The sequence below is a fragment of the Syngnathus leptorhynchus genome, chromosome 4 (genome assembly GCF_054491065.1).
Source record: "Syngnathus leptorhynchus isolate UIUO chromosome 4, UIUO_Slep, whole genome shotgun sequence".
Taxonomy (NCBI): domain Eukaryota; kingdom Metazoa; phylum Chordata; class Actinopteri; order Syngnathiformes; family Syngnathidae; genus Syngnathus; species Syngnathus leptorhynchus.
In genome coordinates this window covers 714,899-739,010 of record NC_141198.1, presented here as the reverse complement: position 1 = coordinate 739,010, position 24,112 = coordinate 714,899, and the positions used below count along the sequence as shown (strand labels likewise).

At 43.6% G+C, this 24,112-nt stretch overlaps 1 protein-coding gene and 2 long non-coding RNA genes across 3 annotated transcripts; 2 read left to right on the top strand and 1 right to left on the bottom strand.

The window, feature by feature from the left end:
• Positions 1 to 489: 489 nt before the first annotated feature.
• Positions 490 to 7,912, bottom strand: mrpl41 (mitochondrial ribosomal protein L41). The gene is made up of 2 exons (XM_085908965.1): positions 7,779 to 7,912; positions 490 to 1,096 (listed from the first exon to the last, which is right to left on the bottom strand). Exon 2 carries the CDS (start codon positions 1,062 to 1,064, stop codon positions 657 to 659), a length of 408 nt encoding a protein of 135 aa, XP_085765091.1. The 5' UTR covers positions 1,065 to 1,096; positions 7,779 to 7,912; the 3' UTR covers positions 490 to 656.
• Positions 7,913 to 8,425: 513 nt separating this feature from the next.
• On the top strand, positions 8,426 to 9,667 carry LOC147057599 (uncharacterized). The gene is made up of 3 exons (XR_015065924.1): positions 8,426 to 8,796; positions 9,175 to 9,249; positions 9,412 to 9,667. It is a non-coding gene; the product is annotated as an uncharacterized LOC147057599 (long non-coding RNA).
• A 6,723-nt stretch (positions 9,668 to 16,390) lies between these two features.
• On the top strand, positions 16,391 to 20,299 carry LOC147057598 (uncharacterized). The gene is made up of 4 exons (XR_015065889.1): positions 16,391 to 16,529; positions 16,638 to 19,460; positions 19,540 to 19,592; positions 19,739 to 20,299. It is a non-coding gene; the product is annotated as an uncharacterized LOC147057598 (long non-coding RNA).
• Positions 20,300 to 24,112: the final 3,813 nt, after the last annotated feature.

The window sequence follows — 24,112 nt, the reverse complement described above, 5'->3', positions numbered from 1 at the left end:
CACCTTAACAACTTTCCCCATTCTTTTGTTCTACCAGATTGAATTTTAAATAAAATGTTTGAATAAAATTCCTATAGTTAGTCTGAAAAGGCAAAAGCGTTTGACTTCAATGGCTTCCAGTGGCCTGCTTATGGCGTTTTAATTTCAGCTGTAGGAAGTGCTTAGTTTCTGGTGTATGGTGTCTCTTTGAAACACCATGCACCAGAAACTAAGGAAACTAAACACCAGAAAAAGGAAACTAAATGCAAATTATGTATCTCAGAAAATCCTAAATGCCATAGCCTGTAACTTACTTGTGCAAACACTACATTTAAGGATGGGATGACAGCAAGTTTACCAGTTTCTATTATTGTTTTCAAATGTGTCGGATTACTAGCTTGTTGAATCAAGATGTCATTCATGAACAGAGGTCCACAATGATGGAGATTAGTGAATGAAAATTAAATGCTGTAGGCTCGCGACATCTATCTAGAACTGATTGAACCAGAATACATTAAGTTTGGCTTTATTGTACTTGATTGGAAGAGAAATTACATAAAAAGTATTAAGTCCAACTTGCAACATGGTGTCACTGCGAAGGGTCTGCATCCAATGTCACCAATTGACATCAGAAGTCTTTCCATGCAAATATATCTGTCACAGATATTAAGTTTGTTTTAACGCACATAGTTCTTGGGATACATTTTAAACAACTTCCCGTCCTGTGTAGGTTCAAAGCCGTATTTCTCCAGGTGGTCTTTGTCATAAATCCCCTCGTTAAAGTCTTTCCTGATCTGAGGAGCCACTATTTCGGCAAATAGGCTCTCTGCAGTCACTGGAGTCTCGGTTCCTTTTGGACAGCGGTATGAAACATACGGTTTGAGTTTAAAGCCGTCCAGACTGGGTACCACAAACTCGGGAATCATGGCCTTTATTGACAGAAACTTTCTGCTGGAGAGCCTTACTCCAGTTGGTCTTGAACCTCTGCCTTTATTGTGAGTCCTTGAACCCCGCTTGCTGGTGAATTCCGACATTCTGTCTGCTCCTCTTGTAAGGCCCCTTATCAATGTGGACAATACACCCATTGTTCCACAACAGTATATCAGGAATTGAAAACCTGCAAAAATTGTAGAAATCAATGTCAAGAGTTAAGTGTACAAGCACTGTTTCCCAAACCTTTGAGTCAATACACCCAATTTACCGTATTGGTCCGAAGACGACCTCCTCTTTTTCAAGAGTCAAGTTTGAAAAAATACTTTTTGAACACCAAATTTAATTTTTATACAAAAAATATTTACATCTAAAACAAATGATTATAACAATAAATTCGAGAGAAAAAGCGTGTTATTTTGCCTCATTCAAATCATGCAAAAACTGTCTTAAACATCTCAATATCTGAACATTTAAATATGTAAACTAAACTGCAATCACATTTGTAAAATAATGTCTTCTGGTTTTGAAACATAAATAAACCAATCTACTCTGATAAAACAACAAAATTGCAATAACTGCATTAACCATTATAGTGAAGTCTAACTGTAGTCTTGAAACAAATCTGAAGAAGGAAAAACATTGAAATAAAATAATGGACTGTATAGGGGGTTGGCTCGGATGGTTATGCTCTTTTCGCCCCCAGGTGTCGGTCAGAACACAGGAGGGAAGACGTGGTTCAGTTTTGATTGCTTTACTGAATTATTGGCAAAAAAAATAATAATTAATAACCAGAAATGAAATACTCTCGGCAACACACCAAACATAAGTCATCGATTGAGACAACAAATTACATTTGCTGGCGACCGTTTGTTGCCGTGCTGCTGCGTACGGACACTGTACAATGCGATGCGACATGGGTCGATCATCGGACACGTAAGTATGGCTGCGGAACAAGAGGTTTGTACTGCTTCGTGCACCAACTGCACCCTTCTGTTAGAGAGGTTGTCCCTGCTAGAGGGACGTGTCCGCCAGTTAGAGCAGAATAGTGCGATAACAGTAGATGTGGCGGACACAGTCGCGGACTGTAGTCAGCCCGCTAGCCCCGTTAGCATTAGCCCCAAGCGGCTTGCTAATCGCGATGAGCCAGGTAAGACGCATAGCCGTCCAAAGTCATCTCGGTCTACTGGCCCTCGCACCTTGGTCATAGTCACCATAGTCCATTACCAGAAATATCACGCTTAAAAATCCAGCCACGGTAATGTGTATTCCTGGGGGCAGAGCACCCGACATAGAAGCTAATCTTAGGGAGCTGACTCGCAATAGGACTAGTCAACAGCGTAGTTCCAACAACACTAGCTACTCTGATATAGTGATACACGTCGGCGCCAATGATGTTAGGATGAGGCAATCTGAGATCACAAAGAGAAACATAGCGAGGACTTGTGATCTCGCCAGAAAGATGAGTCGGCATCGAGTATTTGTCTCTGGCCCCCTGCCTGGGAGAGGCTCTGATGAGAGGTTTAGTAGATTAGTCTCCCTTAATCGATGGATGGCTGGGTTCTGTAAAAAGCAGGGACTGTATTTCATAGATAACTGGTCCTCCTTCTGGGGCCGCCCCGACCTGCTGAGGAAGGACGGCCTTCATCCTAACCGTGAAGGCGCCTTCACTCTTTCTAGAAATATAGATTACTGTTTGAGCCACTCATGACAGGTCACCTTAGAGCAGGCCGGAGCACAGGTGACTAGACCACCTGTCAGGATGGGTTTGGAGTCAGTTAAGTTAAAGTTAACTAGCGCTAGGCTAGACTTCCAGCATGCACATAGCTCCTTGTGTAGACTAGAGCGTCACAGTTTGAATAGTGCTACAGTACACATGAACACACTTTCTACTGAGCTGGCAGACAAATCCAAACGCTCCACCCCGACCGGTATAGCTGATGATATGGTGCCTGTTTCAGATAATATTACGTGTGTACCAAATATTTACTATCAAATTCCTACGGTCGTATCGTCCCACCGCGCGAATAAACAATTGAGAGGTGATGTCAGGCCTAGAGAACACAACCTTACTTTCATTTCGTTCAAAACTCCTCTGATAAATACAAACCCTGACCAACCGATTACAGTTAAACTTGGTTTTATGAATATTAGATCGCTTCATACAAAAGCGGTTCTCGTTAATGACCTCATCACGGAACATAATCTAAATATATTTGGTCTTTGTGAGACCTGGTTAAAACCTAATGAACTGCTACCGCTTAATGAGGCCTCGCCTCCAAATTTTGTGAGCTCGCATGTGGCGCGTCCTCGAAAAAAGGGTGAGGGTGTTGCCCTCATCTCAAATTCCGATCTTAGATTTACGCCTCGTTCGATTAACATATTTAAAACATTTGAAGTTCTCACTGTCCGATCCACCGCTTTACCGTCATTTTATCTTGCTGTTATTTACCGTCCACCTGGGGCTTACGCTAGCTTCCTGGATGAATTTTCAGAATTCGTGGCTGATCTAGTGACAAACGCGGATAATATAATAATCATGGGCGATTTTAACGTCCACATGAATTTACCGTCAGAGCCACTTACTTCGGCGTTTCAGACTCTAATTGATACGTTTGGTTTTACGCAAGGCGTACAGGTAGCAACGCATAAGAATGGTAATACCTTAGATTTGGTATTATCCCGAGGACTGACAACCTCTAATACAACAGTACTGCCATACACTACTGTTTTGTCTGATCACTACTTAATAAAATTTGAAATTTTAGTTCTTAGTCAAAGACAAGAGAGCAATCAGAATTATAGCAGCCGTAATATTAACTCCATGACTGCGACTGCGCTATCTGGGCTACTGTCACCAGCAACTGCCGTATTGCCCTCATATACCGGCTCTATTGATAATCTTACAAATGAATTCAATGCTACATTGTTAAATGCCATTGATTCTGTGGCGCCGCTACGTCTAAAAACTCCGGTTCACAGATGAAACACGTTCACTTAAACAATTAAGTAGAAAGCATGAGCGCAAATGGCGTTTAACCAAACTTGAGGTTTTCCATCAGGCATGGCGCGACAGCCTCCTGAAATATAAAGATGCACTTATTTTAGCAAAAACTCGTTATTTTTCGCAGGTCATTAATCTCAATAAGAACAATCCTAAATACCTATTTGATACGGTGGCAAAGCTAACACTACGCCAGCCAACCCCCGATAGCTCCTTTCACTCGGCTGACGAGTTCATGAAATTTTTTGCTCGAAAGATTGAATCCATTAGGGATGAGATTAAGATGACCATTCCGATCACTCAGTCGGGACCGCCGATTACCGGCGCCGACGATCATGCAATAACCCTTTCAAATTTTAAAAGCGTGTCCCTCGAAAGGCTTACACAATTAGTTAGTGCGGCTAAACAAACAACATGCTTACTTAACCCGCTTCCAACCAAACTATTTAAAGAATTATTTCAAATCTTAGGACCGTCCGTTTTAAATATAATTAATCTGTCTATCTCCTCTGGGATAGTGCCAACAGCCTTTAAAACCGCTATTATTAAACCGCTACTTAAGCGACCAAATCTGGACCCGGACTGTCTCAGTAACTATAGGCCAGTTTCAAATCTCCCATTCATAGCAAAACTGCTTTAAAAAGTAGTAGCGCAGCAGCTTATTGATTACATGGTCGCTAATAATCGATATGAATCTTTTCAGTCTGGGTTTAGAGCTAATCATTCCACTGAGACAGCACTTGCTAAAGTGACTAATGATCTTCTCTTAGCTATGGATTCAAATACTTCATCAGTATTGTTACTACTCGATCTTAGTGCTGCCTTCGACACTGTTGACTTCAATATTTTATTAGAGCGTCTTAAAGGTTGTGTTGGTATTTCGGGGTCAGCACTAGGCTGGTTTCATTCGTATCTATCAGACAGGACGCACCGAGTGGTCCATGGCAATGCGTCCTCTGAGCTCTATAAAGTTACGTGTGGTGTCCCACAGGGATCGGTACTAGGACCAATTCCATTTAATATTTATATGACTCCGCTTGGGAACATAATACGTATTTATAATATTAGTTTTCAATGTTACGCGGATGACACCTAATTATGTATGCCATTATCAATGACAGATCCGCGGGACTGTTGTAATCTTGAGGCATACCTTGCGGAGATCAAGCAATGGATGTCTTTCAACTTCGTTCGTCTGAACCCAGATAAAACTGAGATGTTGATAATTGGTCCAGCTCGTTATCAACATTTATTTAAGGAAACCGCTATAACTCTAGATAACCGTACTATCACTCGGAGTGATACTGTAACTAATCTCGGGGTAATATTTGACCAAACGCTCTCCTTTCAAAAGCACATTAAGAATATAACCAGAATAGCATTTTTTCACCTTCGTAATATTGCTAAGACTCGCCCAATCCTCTCGACCGGTGATGCCGAAATTATTATACATGCATTGATCACGTCGCGCCTGGACTACTGTAATGCATTATTCTCTGGTCTTCCCAAGTCCAGCATCAAAAGTCTACAGTTAGTACAAAATGCTGCTGCAAGGCTGCTCTCAAGGACAAGAAAATTTGATCACATTACCCCAATATTAGCCAATTTACACTGGCTCCCGGTCCATTTAAGATGTGACTTCAAGGTTCTTCTATTAACCTATAAATCATTGCATGGCTTAGCGCCTTCATATCTCATCGAGTTCGTTTTTCCTTATGTTCCGTCTCGTAACCTTCGTTCGCAAAACGCTAGTCTTTTAGTGACACCGAGGTCCAAGAAAATGTCTGCAGGGGCTAGAGCATTTTCTATTCGGGCTCCAGAGCTCTGGAATGCCCTGCCAATGGATATTAGAACTGCTACCTCAGTAGAAACATTTAAGACACGTTTAAAGACGTATTTCTATGATATGGCCTTTAATTAACCTGTAGTAGCCGATTCGGCTGGAGTTTGTTTTTGCTCCCTCTCCCCGACCCCACTCCCCCCACCCCTCCCCGGCTGGGGAGGTGGTTAGGTGACACCCAAGCTGAAGACGGCTATCTAGATTCTCGTGGACCAATTCAGCATGAGGGAACTGCAGCGGAATACCCTCCTAGAGGACACTCCAGGACAATCGAAGGCACCTCCGGCAGCTCTTTGCTTTGGCCTGGACATCCACTTTTTGATTTCCATATTATGTATTTGATTTGCCCTCTTTGCATCCATTGCAGCCTGGTGATCCTGAAAGGGGGATCCTTCCATCTGTGGTCCCTTCTCAAGGTTTCTCATTTTTCCCCTGGTAGGGGTTTTTGAGTTTTTCCTTGCCCTTTTGGGAGCCCAAGATCAGGGGATGCTTTGAGAATAATTGTCAATTGATTGTCTATGTGAAGCCCTTTGAGACTGCTTGTGATTTAGGGCTATACAAATAAACTTGACTTGACTTGATGCAAACTTAAAGGAGCGCGCCGGAGCTGTCAATCAAACGGCGCGCACACGAAGCAAACTGCGACAAACGGCACAACAGTGGACAGTAGTAACAATGAAATGTATATACTCACTGTAATGTATGGAAATTTCTATGGTACCTGAAGTACACACACAGTTAACTCTCGCGAGTATAAGAAATGTTAAGTGTTTTTGGGACGCCTAGAAAGGGTGATAGTTAATGGCCGTCGGTGTATGTGAAGTTGCATGCTGGATGTATTAAAACCGTATTCTTGTACAAATAAACCTACAGATTTATTTGTTTGATGTCAGCAAAACATCACACTCACTTCGTGTCCAAGACGCACACGATCACAGCAACATACTCAGTCGATTGTGAGCGCCGGAGCTGTCAATCAAATGGCACGCACACGAAGCAAACCGCGATCGGACAAACGGCACAAGAGTGGACAGTAGTAACAATAAAAGGCAGATACTCACTTTGTGTCAAAGACCCACACGATCACAGCAACATAGTCGATATCAGCAACCTTTAACTTACCGCTGCGCACAAGTGAAAATGGGTAGGATGTCTAGACCCCGAATATAAGACGACCCCCATTTTTACAGTCTTATTTAAATGCAAAAAAACTCGTCTTATATTCGGGCCAATGCGGTACTTGGGAAAAAATCATACACACACCACCAAACAAAAAAATATATAACCACTAAATAATGTCACCTCAGTTTCCTCACAAACTGTCAAACTCAGTGTGAACGTTTATAGACTCACGGAGCCATGTATTATTTTGTAGTATGAATGGCAACAAGTGGAATAGAATAATTAGAATAGAATGAATGGAATTACCCTATAATACATCATGCGCAAATTATCGTGATTATCACAGTTAGTAGGGTGCGGGTTCGATTCCACCTCCGACCCTCCCTGTGTGGAGTTTGCATGTTTTCCCCGTGTCCGCGTGGGTTTTCTCCGGGCACTCCGGTTTCCTCCCACATCCCAAAAACATGCTTGATAGGCCGATTGAGCACTCCAAATTGTCCCTAGGTGCGAGTGCGAATGGTTGTTCGTCTCTGTGTGCCCTGCGATTGGTTGGCAACCAGTTCAGGGTGTCCCCCGCCTATTGCCCGATGACGGCTGGGATAGGCTCCAGCACGCCCGCGACCCCCGTGGGGACTAAGCGGTTCAGAAAATGGATGGATGCTCTAATGGACAAGTATTTAACATGCAGACAGGGAAAACAAAATGTTTGCTTTCTTATTAAAACCACTGCTGTCTTTACTTAGCTAGCTAGCTTGCTAAGCACACTAGTGTAGTGCAATGTGTCGTATTGCTGTTAAATTACTCTCTTCGTGAATTACACTTACAGTACACAGAGTGTCTAAATATTTTATTATAACACTGTCAGTAGTTTAGTAAAAGTAAGCAGCGACTGACTCCTCTCACCTTGAACACACGTTCCGATGAAAATAATGTGAACGGCAGTCAAACAAAACCTTTAGCGATTGGCCGAAGGACAGCGGTGTTGACCAATTAAAATCCAAGATACTAGTGTAGACGCATTTGTGACCGAACCAAATTTATAAAAAGTAAAAGGAGTAAAGCTTCCGGGACGACTACCTTCAGAATAATGTAATGTACATAATTTGGAGCAAAATACGAAATCTAATGTTCATGAGTTGTATTTCAACACAAATGAAAGTATATTTCCTTTATTTTAAGTATTTCAATTCTACTTTGAAGAAGTAAGTGAGAGCGTGACAAACATTTCAGTGATTTCATTGGGAAAAAGTCACGTCTTAAATGTGTGCGTGTGTGCGTGTGTGTGTGTGTGTGTGTGTGTGTGTGTGTGTGTGTGTGTGTGTGTGTGTGTATATATATATATATATATATATATATATATATATATATATATATATATGTGCGTGCGTGCGTGCGTGCGTGCGTGCGTGCGTGCGTGCGTGCGTGCGTGTGTGCGTGTGTGTGTGTGTGTGTGTTTTAAGTAAGGAATTTCATTACCCATGTCTTACATTAAATGCGGCACGTGTTTTAACTTTTCTCTTCTGTCAAATATTTTCACGTTTAATTTTGTAGCGGATCACTGAATCCAGGCTGGGACATTAGCAGTGCTTGAAATAACTTGTTAACTCCACCACTTATTTCAATATCCGGAAATGTTTTGCTCTTGTGCAACGGAACATTTTACTCAAGTTTTTAAAGTTATTCGTGGCATTCAAGAGTGCACAACAGGCGCCGTATAGTGCATTTGTCAGCAACAAACTCAGATATAATTTTCTGATTCACCAAAGTCCATTTTAAATGGAAGCTTACGGAATTTAGTTGTCTACCACAGAAATTGTTTGGGGTAGCCGTTGTTTCCGTGCGCTAAATCACTGCTAAACTGCCCCCTTCTACCTTTGATGGGTGCTGAGGACATAACACACGAAAATTGAATTCACGACACGTAAGATGATTCTTATTTTCTTTTCTTCCATTGCTTTTGAAGTGAATGCAAAATTCTGTCTCCTGGTCAAGTAACACCAGAGAAGGAATATTTGTTAGTAAACTCCGTTTGACCTTTGCCCGATTTCAAAGTGGTTACATCTTATAGGATAGTCCACTAGGTGGTATCATTGTTTCTGGACTATTTGGTTATTGACTATTTTGGTCCCTAGGTTTAGGGGATATGATCTTTAATCCACATTGGATTGTTTACATGACTGCTCTTGAGATTTATTGTGCTTATTCCCTTGTACAATACAAACATAAATAGAATCAGCTTTTCAAATAAAGTCTTCATATTGTTCAACATCCTGATATTTCCCAATTATGTCACACCTAGGGTTTCCTTGTGCCGTCTAAACTTCACTCAGACATGGAAAACAGCAATGAAGACGGAATTTGCAATATATATCAGGTAGTGCTGTCATAGTATTGTCAGAGTATAAGTGTTGTGGGTCTTTGCAATTAATTGTGCAATAATGCTCACAAAGCCAATACCTTCTCTGCATTTGTAAAATTTAGGTTTTAATAATTAATTACTGTATGAATGTATTGTGAAACTAGAAAATTCCTACAGAAATTTTGAAAGAGACAACTGACTCTTCAAGTCTCAAAGCTGCACTTGCAAAGGCTTCGTGGCGGGGCGGGCTTGCCCAACAAGGCAAGTTTATTTAGAGAGCACTTTTCAGCAATCAGGCAATCCAAAGTGCTTCACACAAGACATGAAGGCATCAAAGAAAAAGAAAACATGAAAAGCATCAAGGTACGGTTAAAAAACATTCATCCATCCATTTTCCGCATCGCTTTGTCCCCACGGGGGTCGCGGGCGTGCTGGTGCCTATTCCAGCGGTCATCGGGCAGTAGGCGGGGTACACCCTGACATTAAACATTAACAGTTGATTAAAATTAAAATCTGTAAAAAATCAGGGCCACATAAGTTAAGGTAAAATCAGCAATATATAACCATGAATGAAAAGTCACTCGTACAGAGTATATCTAGACAAAACAATCTAAACTAACTTTTTTCTGTGCTTAGTCTATCCTTTTTTGGACTTTCTTATGTTCCATCCGCAAAATAGGCGTCCATCAAGGAAGAAAGGCCGAACCATTACGTCGGTGGAATGGAGTACCCACCTCTGGCTTTAGCATCTACCTTTGTTGTGCTCCAATAACCACAAGTGAAAGGCTTTGATTGCCGCAAAGAGCTCACAGTGGGTGGGACTTGCTATCTGTGCCTGTACTGGATATATTCGAGTTTGAACCGAGTTGGGCAGAGAAGCAACTTTTGATAACTCATTAGTGTGAAGGCGAAGGCCTTCACACTATTGTTATTCTACTTTATTTTTTTTCTTCTTATTAGTGTGAAGGTGAAGGCCTTCATTAGTGTGAAGGCGAAGACCTTCACACTATTGTAATCCTCCCACATTTTTTACACCTAACTACTCCCACATGCTTTAACCGATTCACCCCATTCCAACTTTCACACATTCCAAAACTTCACGGCATGATTGCTACCATTTTATTTGTTCATAACATTTACCGTTTTTGCATAATTAGCAAATTTGTGCCTTAAAATCCCCCATTCATTCTTAATGGCACATTCAACACGACCCATGTTCCCGGGTGAGTTTGAATCTAACATTGGCCATTATTTTTTATTCATTCATTTATTCAATTAATTTTAACACATTTTAATAATTTATTTCATTCAACATCATCATCATAATTAATTTACCATTTTTATTTTTAATCATTTTATTTCTCAGGATTTAGCATTTCACCACCACTTAAATAGTAAGTCACTGTTTAGCTCAGTAAGTAGAGAATGGCATATTCAACACTTGCCACTTTGCCGAGACTCACTCGTAACCTCGTAAGTTTGAATCCTGTAATACATTGCAAATTCTAATTGTACTTTATTATTTTATTTTTTCTTATTATTATTAAACAACTTATTCCTCCCACTTTTTTTATTTTATTCAACATCATCATCATAATTTACCATTTTTATTTCTCATTTAATAGCATCATTCCACCGCATCAACAGTAACATCAAATTAATTGAACATTTATTCAATTAATTTTAACACATTTTAATAATTTATTTCATTCAACATCATCATCATAATTAATTAAGTTCAATGAAGTTTTTGGATGCTGGAATTGTTATAGTTGCCTGGTGCTGTCAGTCTATCACAGAGATTTTGATAGTCCGCTGCCCTCGAGTGGTCACTGGCGGTATTGCAAGTGTTCCACGAAATTCATTCATTCATTCATCTTCTGAACCGCTTAGTCCCCACGGGGGTCGCGGGAGTGCTGGAGCCTATCCCAGCCGTCATCGGGCAGTAGGCGGGGGACACCCTGAACTGGTTGCCAACCAATCGCAGGGCACACAGAGACGAACAACCATTCGCACTCGCACTCACACCTAGGGACAATTTGGAGTGCTCAATCGGCCTATCAAGCATGTTTTTGGGATGTGGGAGGAAAACGGAGTGCCCGGAGAAAACCCACGCTGACACGGGGAGAACATGCAAACTCCACACAGGGAGGTGGAATCGAACCCGCACCCTCCTAACTGTGAGGCGGACGTGGTACCCACTGCTCCACCGAGCCGCCACCCCGCCATCAATTACAGTAAGTAAAATGTTGCTCATTCTGATTCATTCTGATTGACTGTTGCCACCAAAATGCATATCCGTCCATCGTTCTTTCCATCCATGTAGCTGTCTGTCTATCTATCTAATTTAGAAAACAAATGCAAAACATATATTCAAAATACAAACAGGAGCAAACCTACATAAAAAGTAGCAACAAATTTTTGAAGAAATAAGAGTCATTGCGCTTTTCAGGTATGATTTAAAAAAAAAATTGTGCCATCAATTGCAGGTAGTAAAATTTTGCTCATTTTGATTGACTGTTAGTGACCAAAATGCAAATCCGTCCATCGTTCTTTCTATCTATCTAGCTGTCTGTCTATCTATCTGTCAAGTTAGATCAATTTACAGTTATACTTCATCTATCAATATTCTTTGCGTGTAAATTAATTTGAGTATGTTGATACATTATTATTTATTTACTGGACCAAATATCAGTTCCAGTATTTCTATAAAAACGAACCTGGTCATTAATACAAATTACCATCAAAGGTAGTGATTGCCCAAGTGTCGAAACATTTAATCTTATTCACCTTAATTCTACATCCCAAGAGCCTTTGCATTAAACGTGGGAGGAACTTCCAGAATAGCAAAAGCAGCCTTTTATCTCTATGGGAACTGGTGGTGTGACTCTGTTTTCTATGACAGTTACAGATTTTAGCAATCCGGGAACGCCAGTTTTTAAGAGAAAACCTTTCTCACTTCCTGGTAATCTAACGGGGTAGGAGGATGACAAGTTACAGTCACATATAACTACCGTAATTTTTGGACTATAAATCGCAGTTTTTGTCATAGTTTGGGTGGGGGGGGGGGGGGGGGCGACTTATACTCAGGAGCGACTTATATGTGATTTTTTTTCACAAATTTTCAAAATTCAAAAATCCGCAATGTAGTGAAACCGCGATAAACGAACCGCGATGTAGCAAGGGATTACTGTCATTTGAACTGCAAGTGACCTTACCCGTGGAGCATTGTGCATTTTATGGCTGGTGCGATTTATACTCCGGAGTGACATAGTCCAAAAATTACGGTACATAACAAACTTTGTCGCTTCAGACGTGAGGAATCTGAAAAGCTCTCGAGGGGTGTCGATACCTACACAATAATAAAGTTGGTCACATTTTGTTAAACGAAAGTGGACACAGTCTTATTTATCTCAAAGCAGGGGTTTTTGATGGAAAATGTAAATTGAAGTTTTATCAGTATTTTTTGTCAAATATTTTGGGTTCCAATGCTTTTTAATGGCCATCATTACTACACAGACTTTTGCTATTCATAGGCTGCAAAAAATTACAATATTACCATTCACAGCTAGATAGCAGATATAGCTTAGATGTACTCTTATACTGACCTATACTAGAACCGCAATACTATTATTTTGTTTGCGTTATTTTTGATGGAAAAAATGCCCAAAATGTTTTTTTGCACTTCATGTCGGTTTGAAACATGACAACAATATTAAAAGTAAAATTTTTTTTCCCCCTCCCGTGAGTCGTCACCTTATCGTGGTGGAGGGGTTTGCGTGCCCCTATGATCCTAGGAGCCATGTTGTCTGGGGCTTCATGCCCGGGGTAGGGTCACCCATGGCAGAAGGGTCCTAGGTGAGGGGCAAGACAAAGCACGGCTCAGAAGACCCCTTATGACGAATAAAATATATGGACGTAGTATTCCCTCGCCCGGACGCGGGTCACCAGGGCCCCTCTCTGGAGCCAGGCCTGGAGGTGGGGCTCGAAGGCGAGCGCCTGATGGCCGGGCCTTCGAACATGGGGGATCCGGTCGGGCATAGCCTGAAAAGAAAACGTGGGTCCCCCTTCCAATGGGCTCACCACCTCTAGGATGGGCCAAAGGGGTCGGGTGCATAGTGAGCTGGGCGGTGGCCAAAGGCGAGGACCTTGGCGGTCCGATCCCGGCTGCAGAGGCTGGCTCTGGGGACATGGAATGTCACCTCTCTGGCTGGAAAGGAGCCCGAGCTGGTGTGTGAGGCAGAAAGGTTCCGACTAGACATAGTCGGACTTGCCTCCACACATAGTTTGGGCTCTGATACAAGCCCTCTTGAGAGGGGCTGGACTCTCTTCCACTCTGGAGTTGCCCACGGTGAGAGGCGTCGAGCAGGTGTTGGCATACTTATTGCCCCCCGGCTGGGCGCCTGAACATTGGGGTTCACCCCGGTGAGCGAGAAGGTAGCCTCCCTCCGCCTTCGGGTGGGGGGACGGGTCCTGACTGTTGTTTGTGTCTATGCACCGAATGGCAGCTCAGAGTACCCACCCTTCTTAGAGTCCCTGGAGGAAGTGCTGGAGAGCGCTCTTTCTAAGGACTCCATCGTTCTACTGGGTGACTTCAATGCTCACGTGGGCAATGACAGTGAGACCTGGAAGGGCGTGATTGTGAGGAACGCCCCCCCCGATCTGAACCCGAGCGGTGTTCAATTATTGGACTTCTTTGCTCGACACAGATTTTCTATAATGAACACCATGTTCAAGCATAAGGGTGTCCATGTGTGCACTTGGCACCAGGACACTATAGGCCGCAGTTCGTTGATCGACTTTGTAGTCATGTCATCGGATTTGCGGCCGCATGTTTTGGACACTCGGGTGAAGAGAGGGGCGGAGCTGTCAACTGATCACCACCTGGTGGTGGGTTGGCTCCGATGGTGGGGGAAGATGCCGGTCCGACCTGGCAGACCCAAACGCTCTGTGAGGGTCTGCTGGGAACGTCTGGCAGAATCCCCTGTCAGGAAGAGCTTCAACTCCCACCTCCGGCAGAGCTTTTCCCATGTCCCGGGGGAGGCGGGGGGACATTGAGTCCGAGTGGACCATGTTCCGCGCCTCCATTGTTGAGGCAGCCGACGGAAGCTGTGGCCGTATGGTTGTTGGTGCCTGTCGTGGCGGCAATCCCCGAACCCGCTGGTGGACACCGGCGGTAAGGGATGCTGTCAAGCTGAAGAAGGAGTCCTATAGGGCCGTTTTGGCCTGCGGGACTCCGGAGGCAGCTGACAGGTACCGGATGGCCAAGCGGAACGCGGCTTCGGCGGTTGCTGAGGCAAAAACCCGGGCGTGGGAGTTTTGCGGACTCTCCAATCTCGGAGGTCGAAGTCACTGAGGTAGTTAAAAAGCTCCTCGGTGACAAGGCCCCGGGGGTGGATGAGATCCGCCCGGAGTTCTTAAAGGCTCTGGATGTTGTGGGGCTGTCATGGCTGACACGCCTCTACAGCATTGCGTGGACATCGGGGACAGTGCCTCTGGATTGGCGGACTGGGGTGGTGGTTCCCCTCTTTAAGAAGGGGGCCCGGAGGATGTGTTCCAATTACAGGGGAATCACACTCCTCAGCCTCCCTGGTAAGGTCTATTCAGGGGTGCTGGAGAGGAGGATCCGTCGGGAGGTCGAGCCTCGGATTCAGGAGGAGCAGTGTGGCTTTCGTCCTGGCCGTGGAACAGTGGACCAGTGGACCAGCTCTACACCCTCGGCAGGATCCTCGAGGGTGCATAGGAGTTCGCCCAATCAGTCCACATGTGTTTTGTGGACTTGGAGAAGGCGTTCGACCGTGTCCCTCGGGAGGTTCTGTGGAGGGTGTTTCGGGAGTACGGGGTGCTGGGCCAACTGATAAGGGCGGTTCGATCCCTGTATCACCGATGCCAGAGTTTGGTCCGCATTTCCGGCAGTAAGTCGGATTCGTTCCCAGTGAGGGTTGGACTCCGCCAAGGCTGCCCTCTGTCACCGATTCTGTTCATAATTTTTACGGACAGAATTTCTAGGCGCAGCCGAGGCGTTGAGGGGGTCCGGTTTGGGGACCTCAGCATCGCGTCACTGCTTTTTGCAGATGACGTGGTGCTGTTGGCTTCTTCAGGCCGTGATCTCCAGCTCTCACTGGAGCGGTTCTTAGCCGAGTGTGAAGCGGTCGGGATGAGGGTCAGCACCTCCAAATCCGAGTCCATGGTTGTCGATCGGAAAAGGGTGGAATGCCCTCTCCGGATCAGGGATGAGATCCTGCCCCAAGTGGAGGAGTTCAAGTATCTTGGGGTCTTGTTCACCAGTGAGGGTTGGATGGAGCGCGAGATCGACAGGCGGGTCGGTGCAGCGTCGGCAGTAATGCGCACTCTGTACCGGTCCGTCGTGGTGAAGAGAGAGCTGAGCCAAATGGCAAAGCTCTCGATTTACCGGTCAATCTACGCTCCTACCCTCACCCATAGCTCGTGACCGAAAGAACGAGATCCACGATACAAGCGGCCGAAATGAGTTTCCTCCGCAGGGTGTCTGGGCTCTCCCTTAGAGATAGGGTGAGAAGCTCGGTCATCCGGGAGAGACTCGGAGTAGAGCCGCTGCTCCTCCACGTTGAGAGGAGCCAGATGAGGTGGCTCGGGCATCTCATCAGGATGCCTCCTGGACGCCTCCCTGGGGAGGTGTTCCGGGCATGTCCCACCGGTAGGAGACCCCGGGGACGACCCAGGACGCGCTGGAGAGACTATGTCTCTCGGCTGGCCTGGGAACGCCTTGGGATCCCCCGGGATGAGCTGGATGAAGTTGCTGGGGAGAGGGAGGTCTGGGAGTCCCTCCTAAAGCTGCTGCCCCCGCGACCTGACCCCGGATAAGCGGACGAAGATGGATGGATGGATATTTTTTCCATACAGATGTATTTTGTCCATATTTATATTTCTTTTCATCCATCTGGTTAGCAAGTGTTCGTCCAGTGTAACCCCCTAGTAGCACTTGTGAAAAATTGTGGCCACCTCCAAGTTGGCCATCCAATCCTAATGCAAGCTGAACAGTCCATTTGTGATCCTCAGTATACAATAATGATTAGTTAAAATATATACAGGTATCATAGTTCACTGGTCACTCAATAATGTTTATCATTTTATGGTAGTTTTCCTCCTGCTTAATTACTGTAAGTGACAAATATTTACAGTAGAGGGCTGTTTTGACTGAACTTTACATGTTTCAGGACAGTCAAGCCATCTGTTTAGCATCAGTGGCTCATGTCTTAGGTGAGGCTCATCCACATAGAGGTCTTCGTAGGCAGCCTTCCCACTGATGAGTTTAGGTATGACAAAGTCGATCCAGGTCAGGGCACACAACATGCAATTGTTTTGGATATGGGGATATTTTCTTATATGTTATTACTTCATGGTTTCTTTTTTATTTTAAACAGAAAAGACCAACATTTCTGAAATTTCAAGTTCAAAATCCAAGACATCTCGCTCGCTGTCCACCCCACTCGCTGTCACAGGTAATAGTGTTCATTTGTTTCTGTAGGAGGAATATGCAATTTTTTTGTTAGTCCAAATGAATTCTTGGAAAACAGATCCACTGTACTCTACAGTTTTTTTATTGGACCTCTAGTACAATGTCATTTAGAGAATGAAAGTGTAGTGCAGGCATGTCCAAAGTCCGTCCCGCGGGCCAATTGCGGCCCGTGGTCAAATTTCATCAGGCCCGCAGCCTCTGTGATAAAATCTTTAGTATGTGGCCCGCCGCCATTGTTGACCAGCGCTTTAATACACACGTACCAAAGCTATTTTATATTTATGCCACAGAAATGTAATCTCGCGCGACCCGGCGTGATTTCACAGCGAGAACATGACTCCAGCTGTCCTGCTATGCGGAGCATGCGCAAGTCAAATGCGGAAATAAACCCGTTGTAAAAAGGGTAGGCGCGAACCGGCTGCGTGAACCCTGTGGGAAATGTTCATGAGGCGAAAATAATTTTAAACTCATGTAAATTTAAGGTATTTCATACAGTTTGTTCAATGTTAGCGTATTTTATGTATTACTTATAACTCCTGTTTAAAATGTTCATGAGGCGAAAATAATTTTAAACTCAAGTAAATTTAAGGTATTTCATACAGTTTGTTCAATGTTATCGGACTCTTCAGATATGAATGAAAGGCAGAATTTGTGTTTTTAGAGTTGTTCACATCTGCCTGAGTGGCTTATATTTGGTTATTTTGTCATTTAAAAAATAAAGACAATTGGGAGAATGAAATTTGTTTTATAACAGTGTTTATTTGGATGAAATTGTAGTTAAAAAAATGTCTGAAAAAACTACTGGCCCCCGGGCCCCTTCACTTTATCAAATCTGGCCCTCCTTGCAAAAGGTTTGGACACCCATGGTGTAGTGTAAAAAGTATTATTCATACCATGGTTTATCGTTTTGTTTTTTTAATGATAATAGAACAGGAAAGGTTTGCCGCAACTTCCTGGGGGGAAAAAGGACTATGTATATGTAGAAAAGAGTCGTCTTTGAAACGCACAGAATAGTGACTACCGTATTTTTCGGACTAAAAGTCGCTCAGGAATATAGGTCGCATTAGCCATAAAATGCACAATAACGTGAAAAAAACAATATATAAGTCGCTCTGGAGTATAGGTCGCATTTCGGGGGAAATGTATTCGACAAAATCTAACACCATGAACAGACATGAACGAGCAAAAACAAGCTAAACGATAGCTTTGCTAACGTGACATAAACACAAACGAAGAGCTGAGAACGGGCCTGACGTAACATTCAGTTATTCTAATAACTATTACATAAATAACACGTTTATAAAACCATCTGTGTCACTCCAATTCATTAAATCCATCGATCGTCCTTTATGTAAACAATGCCGCTTATGTGCCGCATATGCGCCGCGGCCATCGGACTCGTAAGTTGCATTTGTAATTATTCCACAGACCCATATAACGATATATAAAATATCTTTCAAATAACATTCATATTACAACAATATTATCAAACCATCTGTGTCACTCCAAATCATTAAATCCATCGATCAAATTCCTCGTTCTTTGTCAACAACGGCGTGCGTGCGCCCTGACGTCAGCCTCATCGTTATTCCACAGATCTTGTATATAACTATATTGTAGCGTGAACAAAGTCGACATCCAGGCGTGCGGCGGTGTGGACTTCCATCCTCGGAGGTGGCATTTCTAGCCACGGAGGTGGAAGATAGCTCCATAGAATAGGACCGGGCGTGCGTAAAAGCCATGCCCGAGCCCCATCCACCGTCCACGGACAGCCACCCGGCTGAGCGCCGGCCCCCAACTTCCATCCACGGAGGTGAAAGAGAGCTCCGTAGAGTAGGACTACGCAAAAGCCATAATAGTTTTTCAAACCTTCTGTGTCACTCCAAATCATTAAATCCTTCAAACTCTTTGTCCTCCGTGTCACTTACAAACAAAGCCGCTAATGATGCCGGTAGTAGGTGGGGCCCTTCGTCATCTTCGTTATCCCGTGATCGAATCCTTTGGCCTTTATGTAAACAACTGCTGCGCGGCACGGATGATGTCACTTGCAGTTCAAATGACAGTAATCCTTTGCTACATCGCGGTTCGTTTTTCGCAGTTTCACTACATTGCAGATTTTTGAATTTTGAAAATTTGTGAAAAAATTCACATATAAGTCGCTCCTCTGTGTAAGTCACCCCCCACCCAAACTAAGAAAAAAACTGCGACTTATAGTCAGAAAATCATGGTAGGTATTTTTTAATAACCTTATAGACACTTTCCTCCAAAAGTATTGGACCACTAAGAGCAATTCCTTTATTTTTTATTTATTTAAACATGGGTTTAACATCAAATGATTTTGTTAATAAAAGGGATCAACTTTCAACTTTTATGTCTCGTCATTTGAATCTGAAACATAACTTTGTGGACATCACCTTATTTGAATGAACTCATATTCTATGTGAACTAGTTAATTAGAACTTGGAGCGACAGGTGTGTTTTGCTGTTAAGATATGTTGGTAAAACTATGCTTACCGTCAGAATTGGGTTTTGCCAATACATTAAAGTGACTCTGAAGTGGGCTGAACATTGGCACTTACATAACAGGCACTTTCATAATAGGCAGAGATGGGCATTCCGTCTCTGAAACAGAACAGTCCATCTGTCTGTCCCGAATCAATCCCCTGTCTTTGTAATCATCTCCAACCGGATCAAGTACCGAGTGCCAGAAACACGGCCAGCCTGTAATGTGTGTCCGTCAATGCAGACCAAAAATTAGATATTGTGACACGCCACTTGTCTCATGCATGTTGTTTCTTTACTTCAAGAGACCAGAGGAGGACCTCTTGTCAAAAAGGTTTACACGACGCCATTCAACCAGGTGACAAGTTATGTTAGCAGCTAAAAACTGGCTTGCCCTCCCTGAAGGAAGGAAGTTTACGCCTCCCGTCTCACCCGCAAAGCGGCCGCGATTGTGTGTGATGTGAGTCACCCCGCTCACTCTTTGTTTGTACTTCTGCCCTCTAGGAAGAGGTAAAGATGCCTGCGCTCCCGCACCACCAGACTCAGACAGCTTCGTGCTCCAAGCTGTCCGGATCCTGAATTCCCTCCCCCCTCCACCCTCTGCTACATGACGTCTTGTTCTTTTGCGCTATGATCTGGCTGTCTGCTATTAGCGCGCTTTCTCCATTTTGCTGCTCTTATTTGTCTATTTATTTATTTATTGTTTATTATTTGGGTTATTTGCTTATTACTTCTCCGTTGCTCTTGTCTGTTCATTTTTACTCTTTGTGCCATTTGATGTGAGTGTTGTGTACTGTGTCTAGTCACCGTGAGACGGTGGGAAACGTAATTTCGATCTCTGTGCGTGCCTTGACGTGAAGAAATGGACAATAAAGCGGAGTTTGACTTTGACTTTGGTCGATACAATTCAATAAGCTCACCAAATACCCCAAGCCAGTTAAAGGGGAAGTCGACACAAATCATCAGAGTTGGATAGCAAGTTCCACCAAATCCATTATTGTTGTGCCTTGGTGAAATTTCAAATGAGAAATGTGTTGTATGGATGGATGATTCTGTCTCTCTGTCTCTGTCTCTGTCTCTGTCTCTCTCTCTCTCTCTCTCTCTCTCTCTCTCTCTCTCTCTCTCTCTCTCTCTCTCTCTCTCTCTCTCTCTCTCTCTCTCTCACACACACACACATCCTCAATTTGGAAAGCGTGCTATCCGCGCCTCACGGCAAAAGCCAGAGCCAATTCAAGTAACTTTCCTATCGTTTCAATTCGTGGGTCCTTCCTTTGTGTGTCAATCTACTTGTCTTCCCTGGACCTAATTGTGTGCACCTGTGTTATTCATCCGAATTGTCTGCACTTGTGCCCTTACCCTTCTTTGTGTATTCAGTCAGTCTTCTCCTTGTCTTGTGTCAGTGCGTCTTGTCCCGTCCAGAGCACCAGCGATCACGTGAGTTTAATGATAACTTTTCAAAGTCAAAGTCCGCTTTATTGTCAATTTCTTCACATGTTAAGGCACACAAAGAGATCGAAATTACGTTTTCCACCGTCCCATGGTGACTAGACACAGTACACAACACTCACATCACATAGCACAAAGAGTACAAACGAACAGACAAGTGCAACGAATAAGTAATAAGCAAATAACCCAAATAAATAAAGAATAAATACATAAATAGACAAATAAGAGCAGCAAAATGGAGCAAGCGCGCTAATAGCAGACAGCCAGATCATAGCGCAAAAGAACAGGCAGCCATGTAGCAGAGGGTGGAGGGGGAAGGGAATCCAGGAATCCGGACAGCTTTGAGTACGAAGCTGTCTCTGAGTCAGGTGGTGCCCTCTTCCTAGAGGGCAGAAGTACAAACAAAGAGTGAGCGGGGTGACTCACATCACACACAATCGCGGCCGCTTTGCGGGTGAGACGGGAGGCGTAAACTTCCTTCAGGGAGGGGAGTGGAGCCCCGATGATTTTACTCGCAGTGGTCACTATGCGCTGCAGGGCCTTCATGTTGTACTCAGAGCAGCCACCACCCCACACAGCGATACAACCGGAGAGGATGCTCTCAATGGTGCCACGGTAGAAATGGTCATGACGGCGGGAGGAGCACTTGCTCGCCTGAGTTTCCGCAGAAAGTACAGGCGGCGCTGAGCTTTCTTTGCCAGCGACGCAGCGTTGGTGGTCCAGGAGAGGTCCTCACTGATGTGCACCCCCAGGAATCTGGTGCTGCTCACTCTCTCCACCACAGCACCGTCGACGGTCAGCGGCAGGTGGTGGGTGTGACTCTTCCAGAAGTCAATGATAATCTCCTTGGTCTTGTTGACGTTCAGCAGAAGGTTGTTGTCCTTGCACCATGCGGCCAAAAGGTCGACCTCTGATCTGTAGTGAGTCTCGTCGCCACCGGTGATCAGAACCTAGTCTTTGTGAAAAAACCTTTGTCGTCAAACCTAGCTCTGAATATTTTAGTTTTTGTTTTTTGGCCACCTTGGTTTACCTCTTTTGAGGCGCTTTTGGTGTTTTGCTGACTCCAGCCTGTCAAATAAATTCTTTTTTTTTTTTTTTTTGGTACACTTTGCATCCGAGTCCTCTCTTTGATCCAAGTCTGACACAAAGTGCACAGAAATGCATATCAGATCATGAAGTTATAAAAACCTATGTCATTACCATATATAAATATGTCTAGTTATATCTTCATTGGTTTGGTGTGTAGGTGTAATTATATGCTTAAAATGTTTCATTGATTTAATATGTGAATATACTTGTCTGCTTATGTACTTTATTCAATGAAAGTTAACTAGCGCTAGGCTAGACTTCCAGCATGCACATAGCTTCTTGTGTAGACTAGAGCATCACAGTTTGAATAGTGCTACAGTACACATGAACACACTTTCTACTGAGGTGGCAGACAAATCCAATCGCTCCACCCCGACCGGTATAGCTGATGATATGGTGCCTGTTTCAGATAATATTACGTGTGTACCAAATATTTACTATCAAATTCCTACAGTTGTATCGTCCCACCGCGCGAATAAACAATTGAGAGGTGATGTCAGGCCTAGAGAACACAATCTTACTTTCATTTCGTTCAAAACTCCTTTGATAAATACAAACCCTGATCAACCGATTACACTTAAACTTGGTTTTATGAATATTAGATCGCTTCATACGAAAGCAGTTCTCGTTAATGACCTCATCACGGAACATAATCTAAATACATTTGGTCTTTGCGAGACCTGGTTAAAACCTAATGAACTGCTACCGCTTAATGAGGCCTCGCCTCCAAATTGTGTGAGCTCGCATGTGGCGCGTCCTCGAAAAAAGGGTGGGGGTGTTGCCCTCATCTCAAATTCCGATCTTAGATTTACGCCTCGTTCGATTAACATATTTAAAACATTTGAAGTTCTCACTGTCCGATCCACCGCTTTACCGTCATTTTATCTTGCTGTTATTTACCGTCCACCTGGGGCTTACGCTGGCTTCCTGGATGAATTTTCAGAATTCGTGGCTGATCTAGTGACAAATGCGGATAATATAATAAACATGGGCGATTTTAACGTCCACATGAATTTACCGTCAGAGCCACTTCGGCGTTTCAGACTCTAATTGATACGTTTGGTTTTACGCAAGCCATACAGGTAGCAACACATAACAATGGTAATACCTTAGATTTGGTATTATCCCGAGGACTGGCAACCTCTAATATAACAGTACTGCCATACCCTTCTGTTTTGTCTGATCACTACTTAATAAAATTTGAAATTTTAGTTCTTAGTCAAAGACAAGAGAGCAATCAGAATTATAGCAGCCGTAATATTAACTCCATGACTGCGACTGCGCTATCTGGGCTACTGCCACCAGCAACTGCCGTATTGCCCTCATATACCGGCTCTATTGATAATCTTACAAATGAATTCAATGCTACATTGTTAAATGCCATTGACTCTGTGGCGCCGCTACGTCTGAAAACTCGCCGTAGATTGCCTACTCCGTGGTTCACAGATGAAACATGTTCGCTTAAGCAATTAAGTAGAAACCATGAGCGCAAATGGCGTTTAACCAAACTTGAGGTTTTCCATCAGGCATGGCGCGACAACCTCCTGAAATATAAAGATGCGCTTATCTTAGCAAAAACTCATTATTTTTCGCAGGTCATTAATCTCAATAAGAACAATCCTAAATACCTATTTGATACAGTGGCAAAGCTAACACTACGCCAGCCAACCCCCGATAGCTCCTTTCACTCGGCTGACGAGTTCATGAAATTCTTTGCTCGAAAGATTGAATCCATTAGGGATGAGATAAAGATGACCATTCCGATCGCTCAGTCGGGACCGCCGATTACCGGCGCTGACGATCATGCAATAACCCTTTCAAATTTTAAAAGCGTGTCCCTCGAAAGGCTTACACAATTAGTTAGTGCGGGAAAACAAACAACATGTTTACTTGACCCGCTTCCAGCCAAACTATTTAAAGAATTATTTCAAATCTTAGGACCGTCCGTTTTAAATATAATTAATCTGTCTGTCTCCTCTGGGATAGTGCCAACAGCCTTTAAAACCGCTATTATTAAACCGCTACTTAAGCGACCAAATCTTGACCCGGACTGTCTCAGTAACTATAGGCCAGTTTCAAATCTCCCATTCATAGCAAAACTGCTTGAAAAGGTAGTAGCACAGCAGCTTATTGATTACATGGTCGCTAATAATCGATATGAATCTTTTCAGTCTGGGTTTAGAGCTAATCATTCCACTGAGACAGCACTTGCTAAAGTGACTAATGATCTCCTCTTAGCTATGGATTCAAACACTTCATCGGTATTGTTACTACTCGATCTTAGTGCTGCCTTCGACACTGTTGACTTCAATATTTTATTAGAGCGTCTTAAAGGTTGTATTG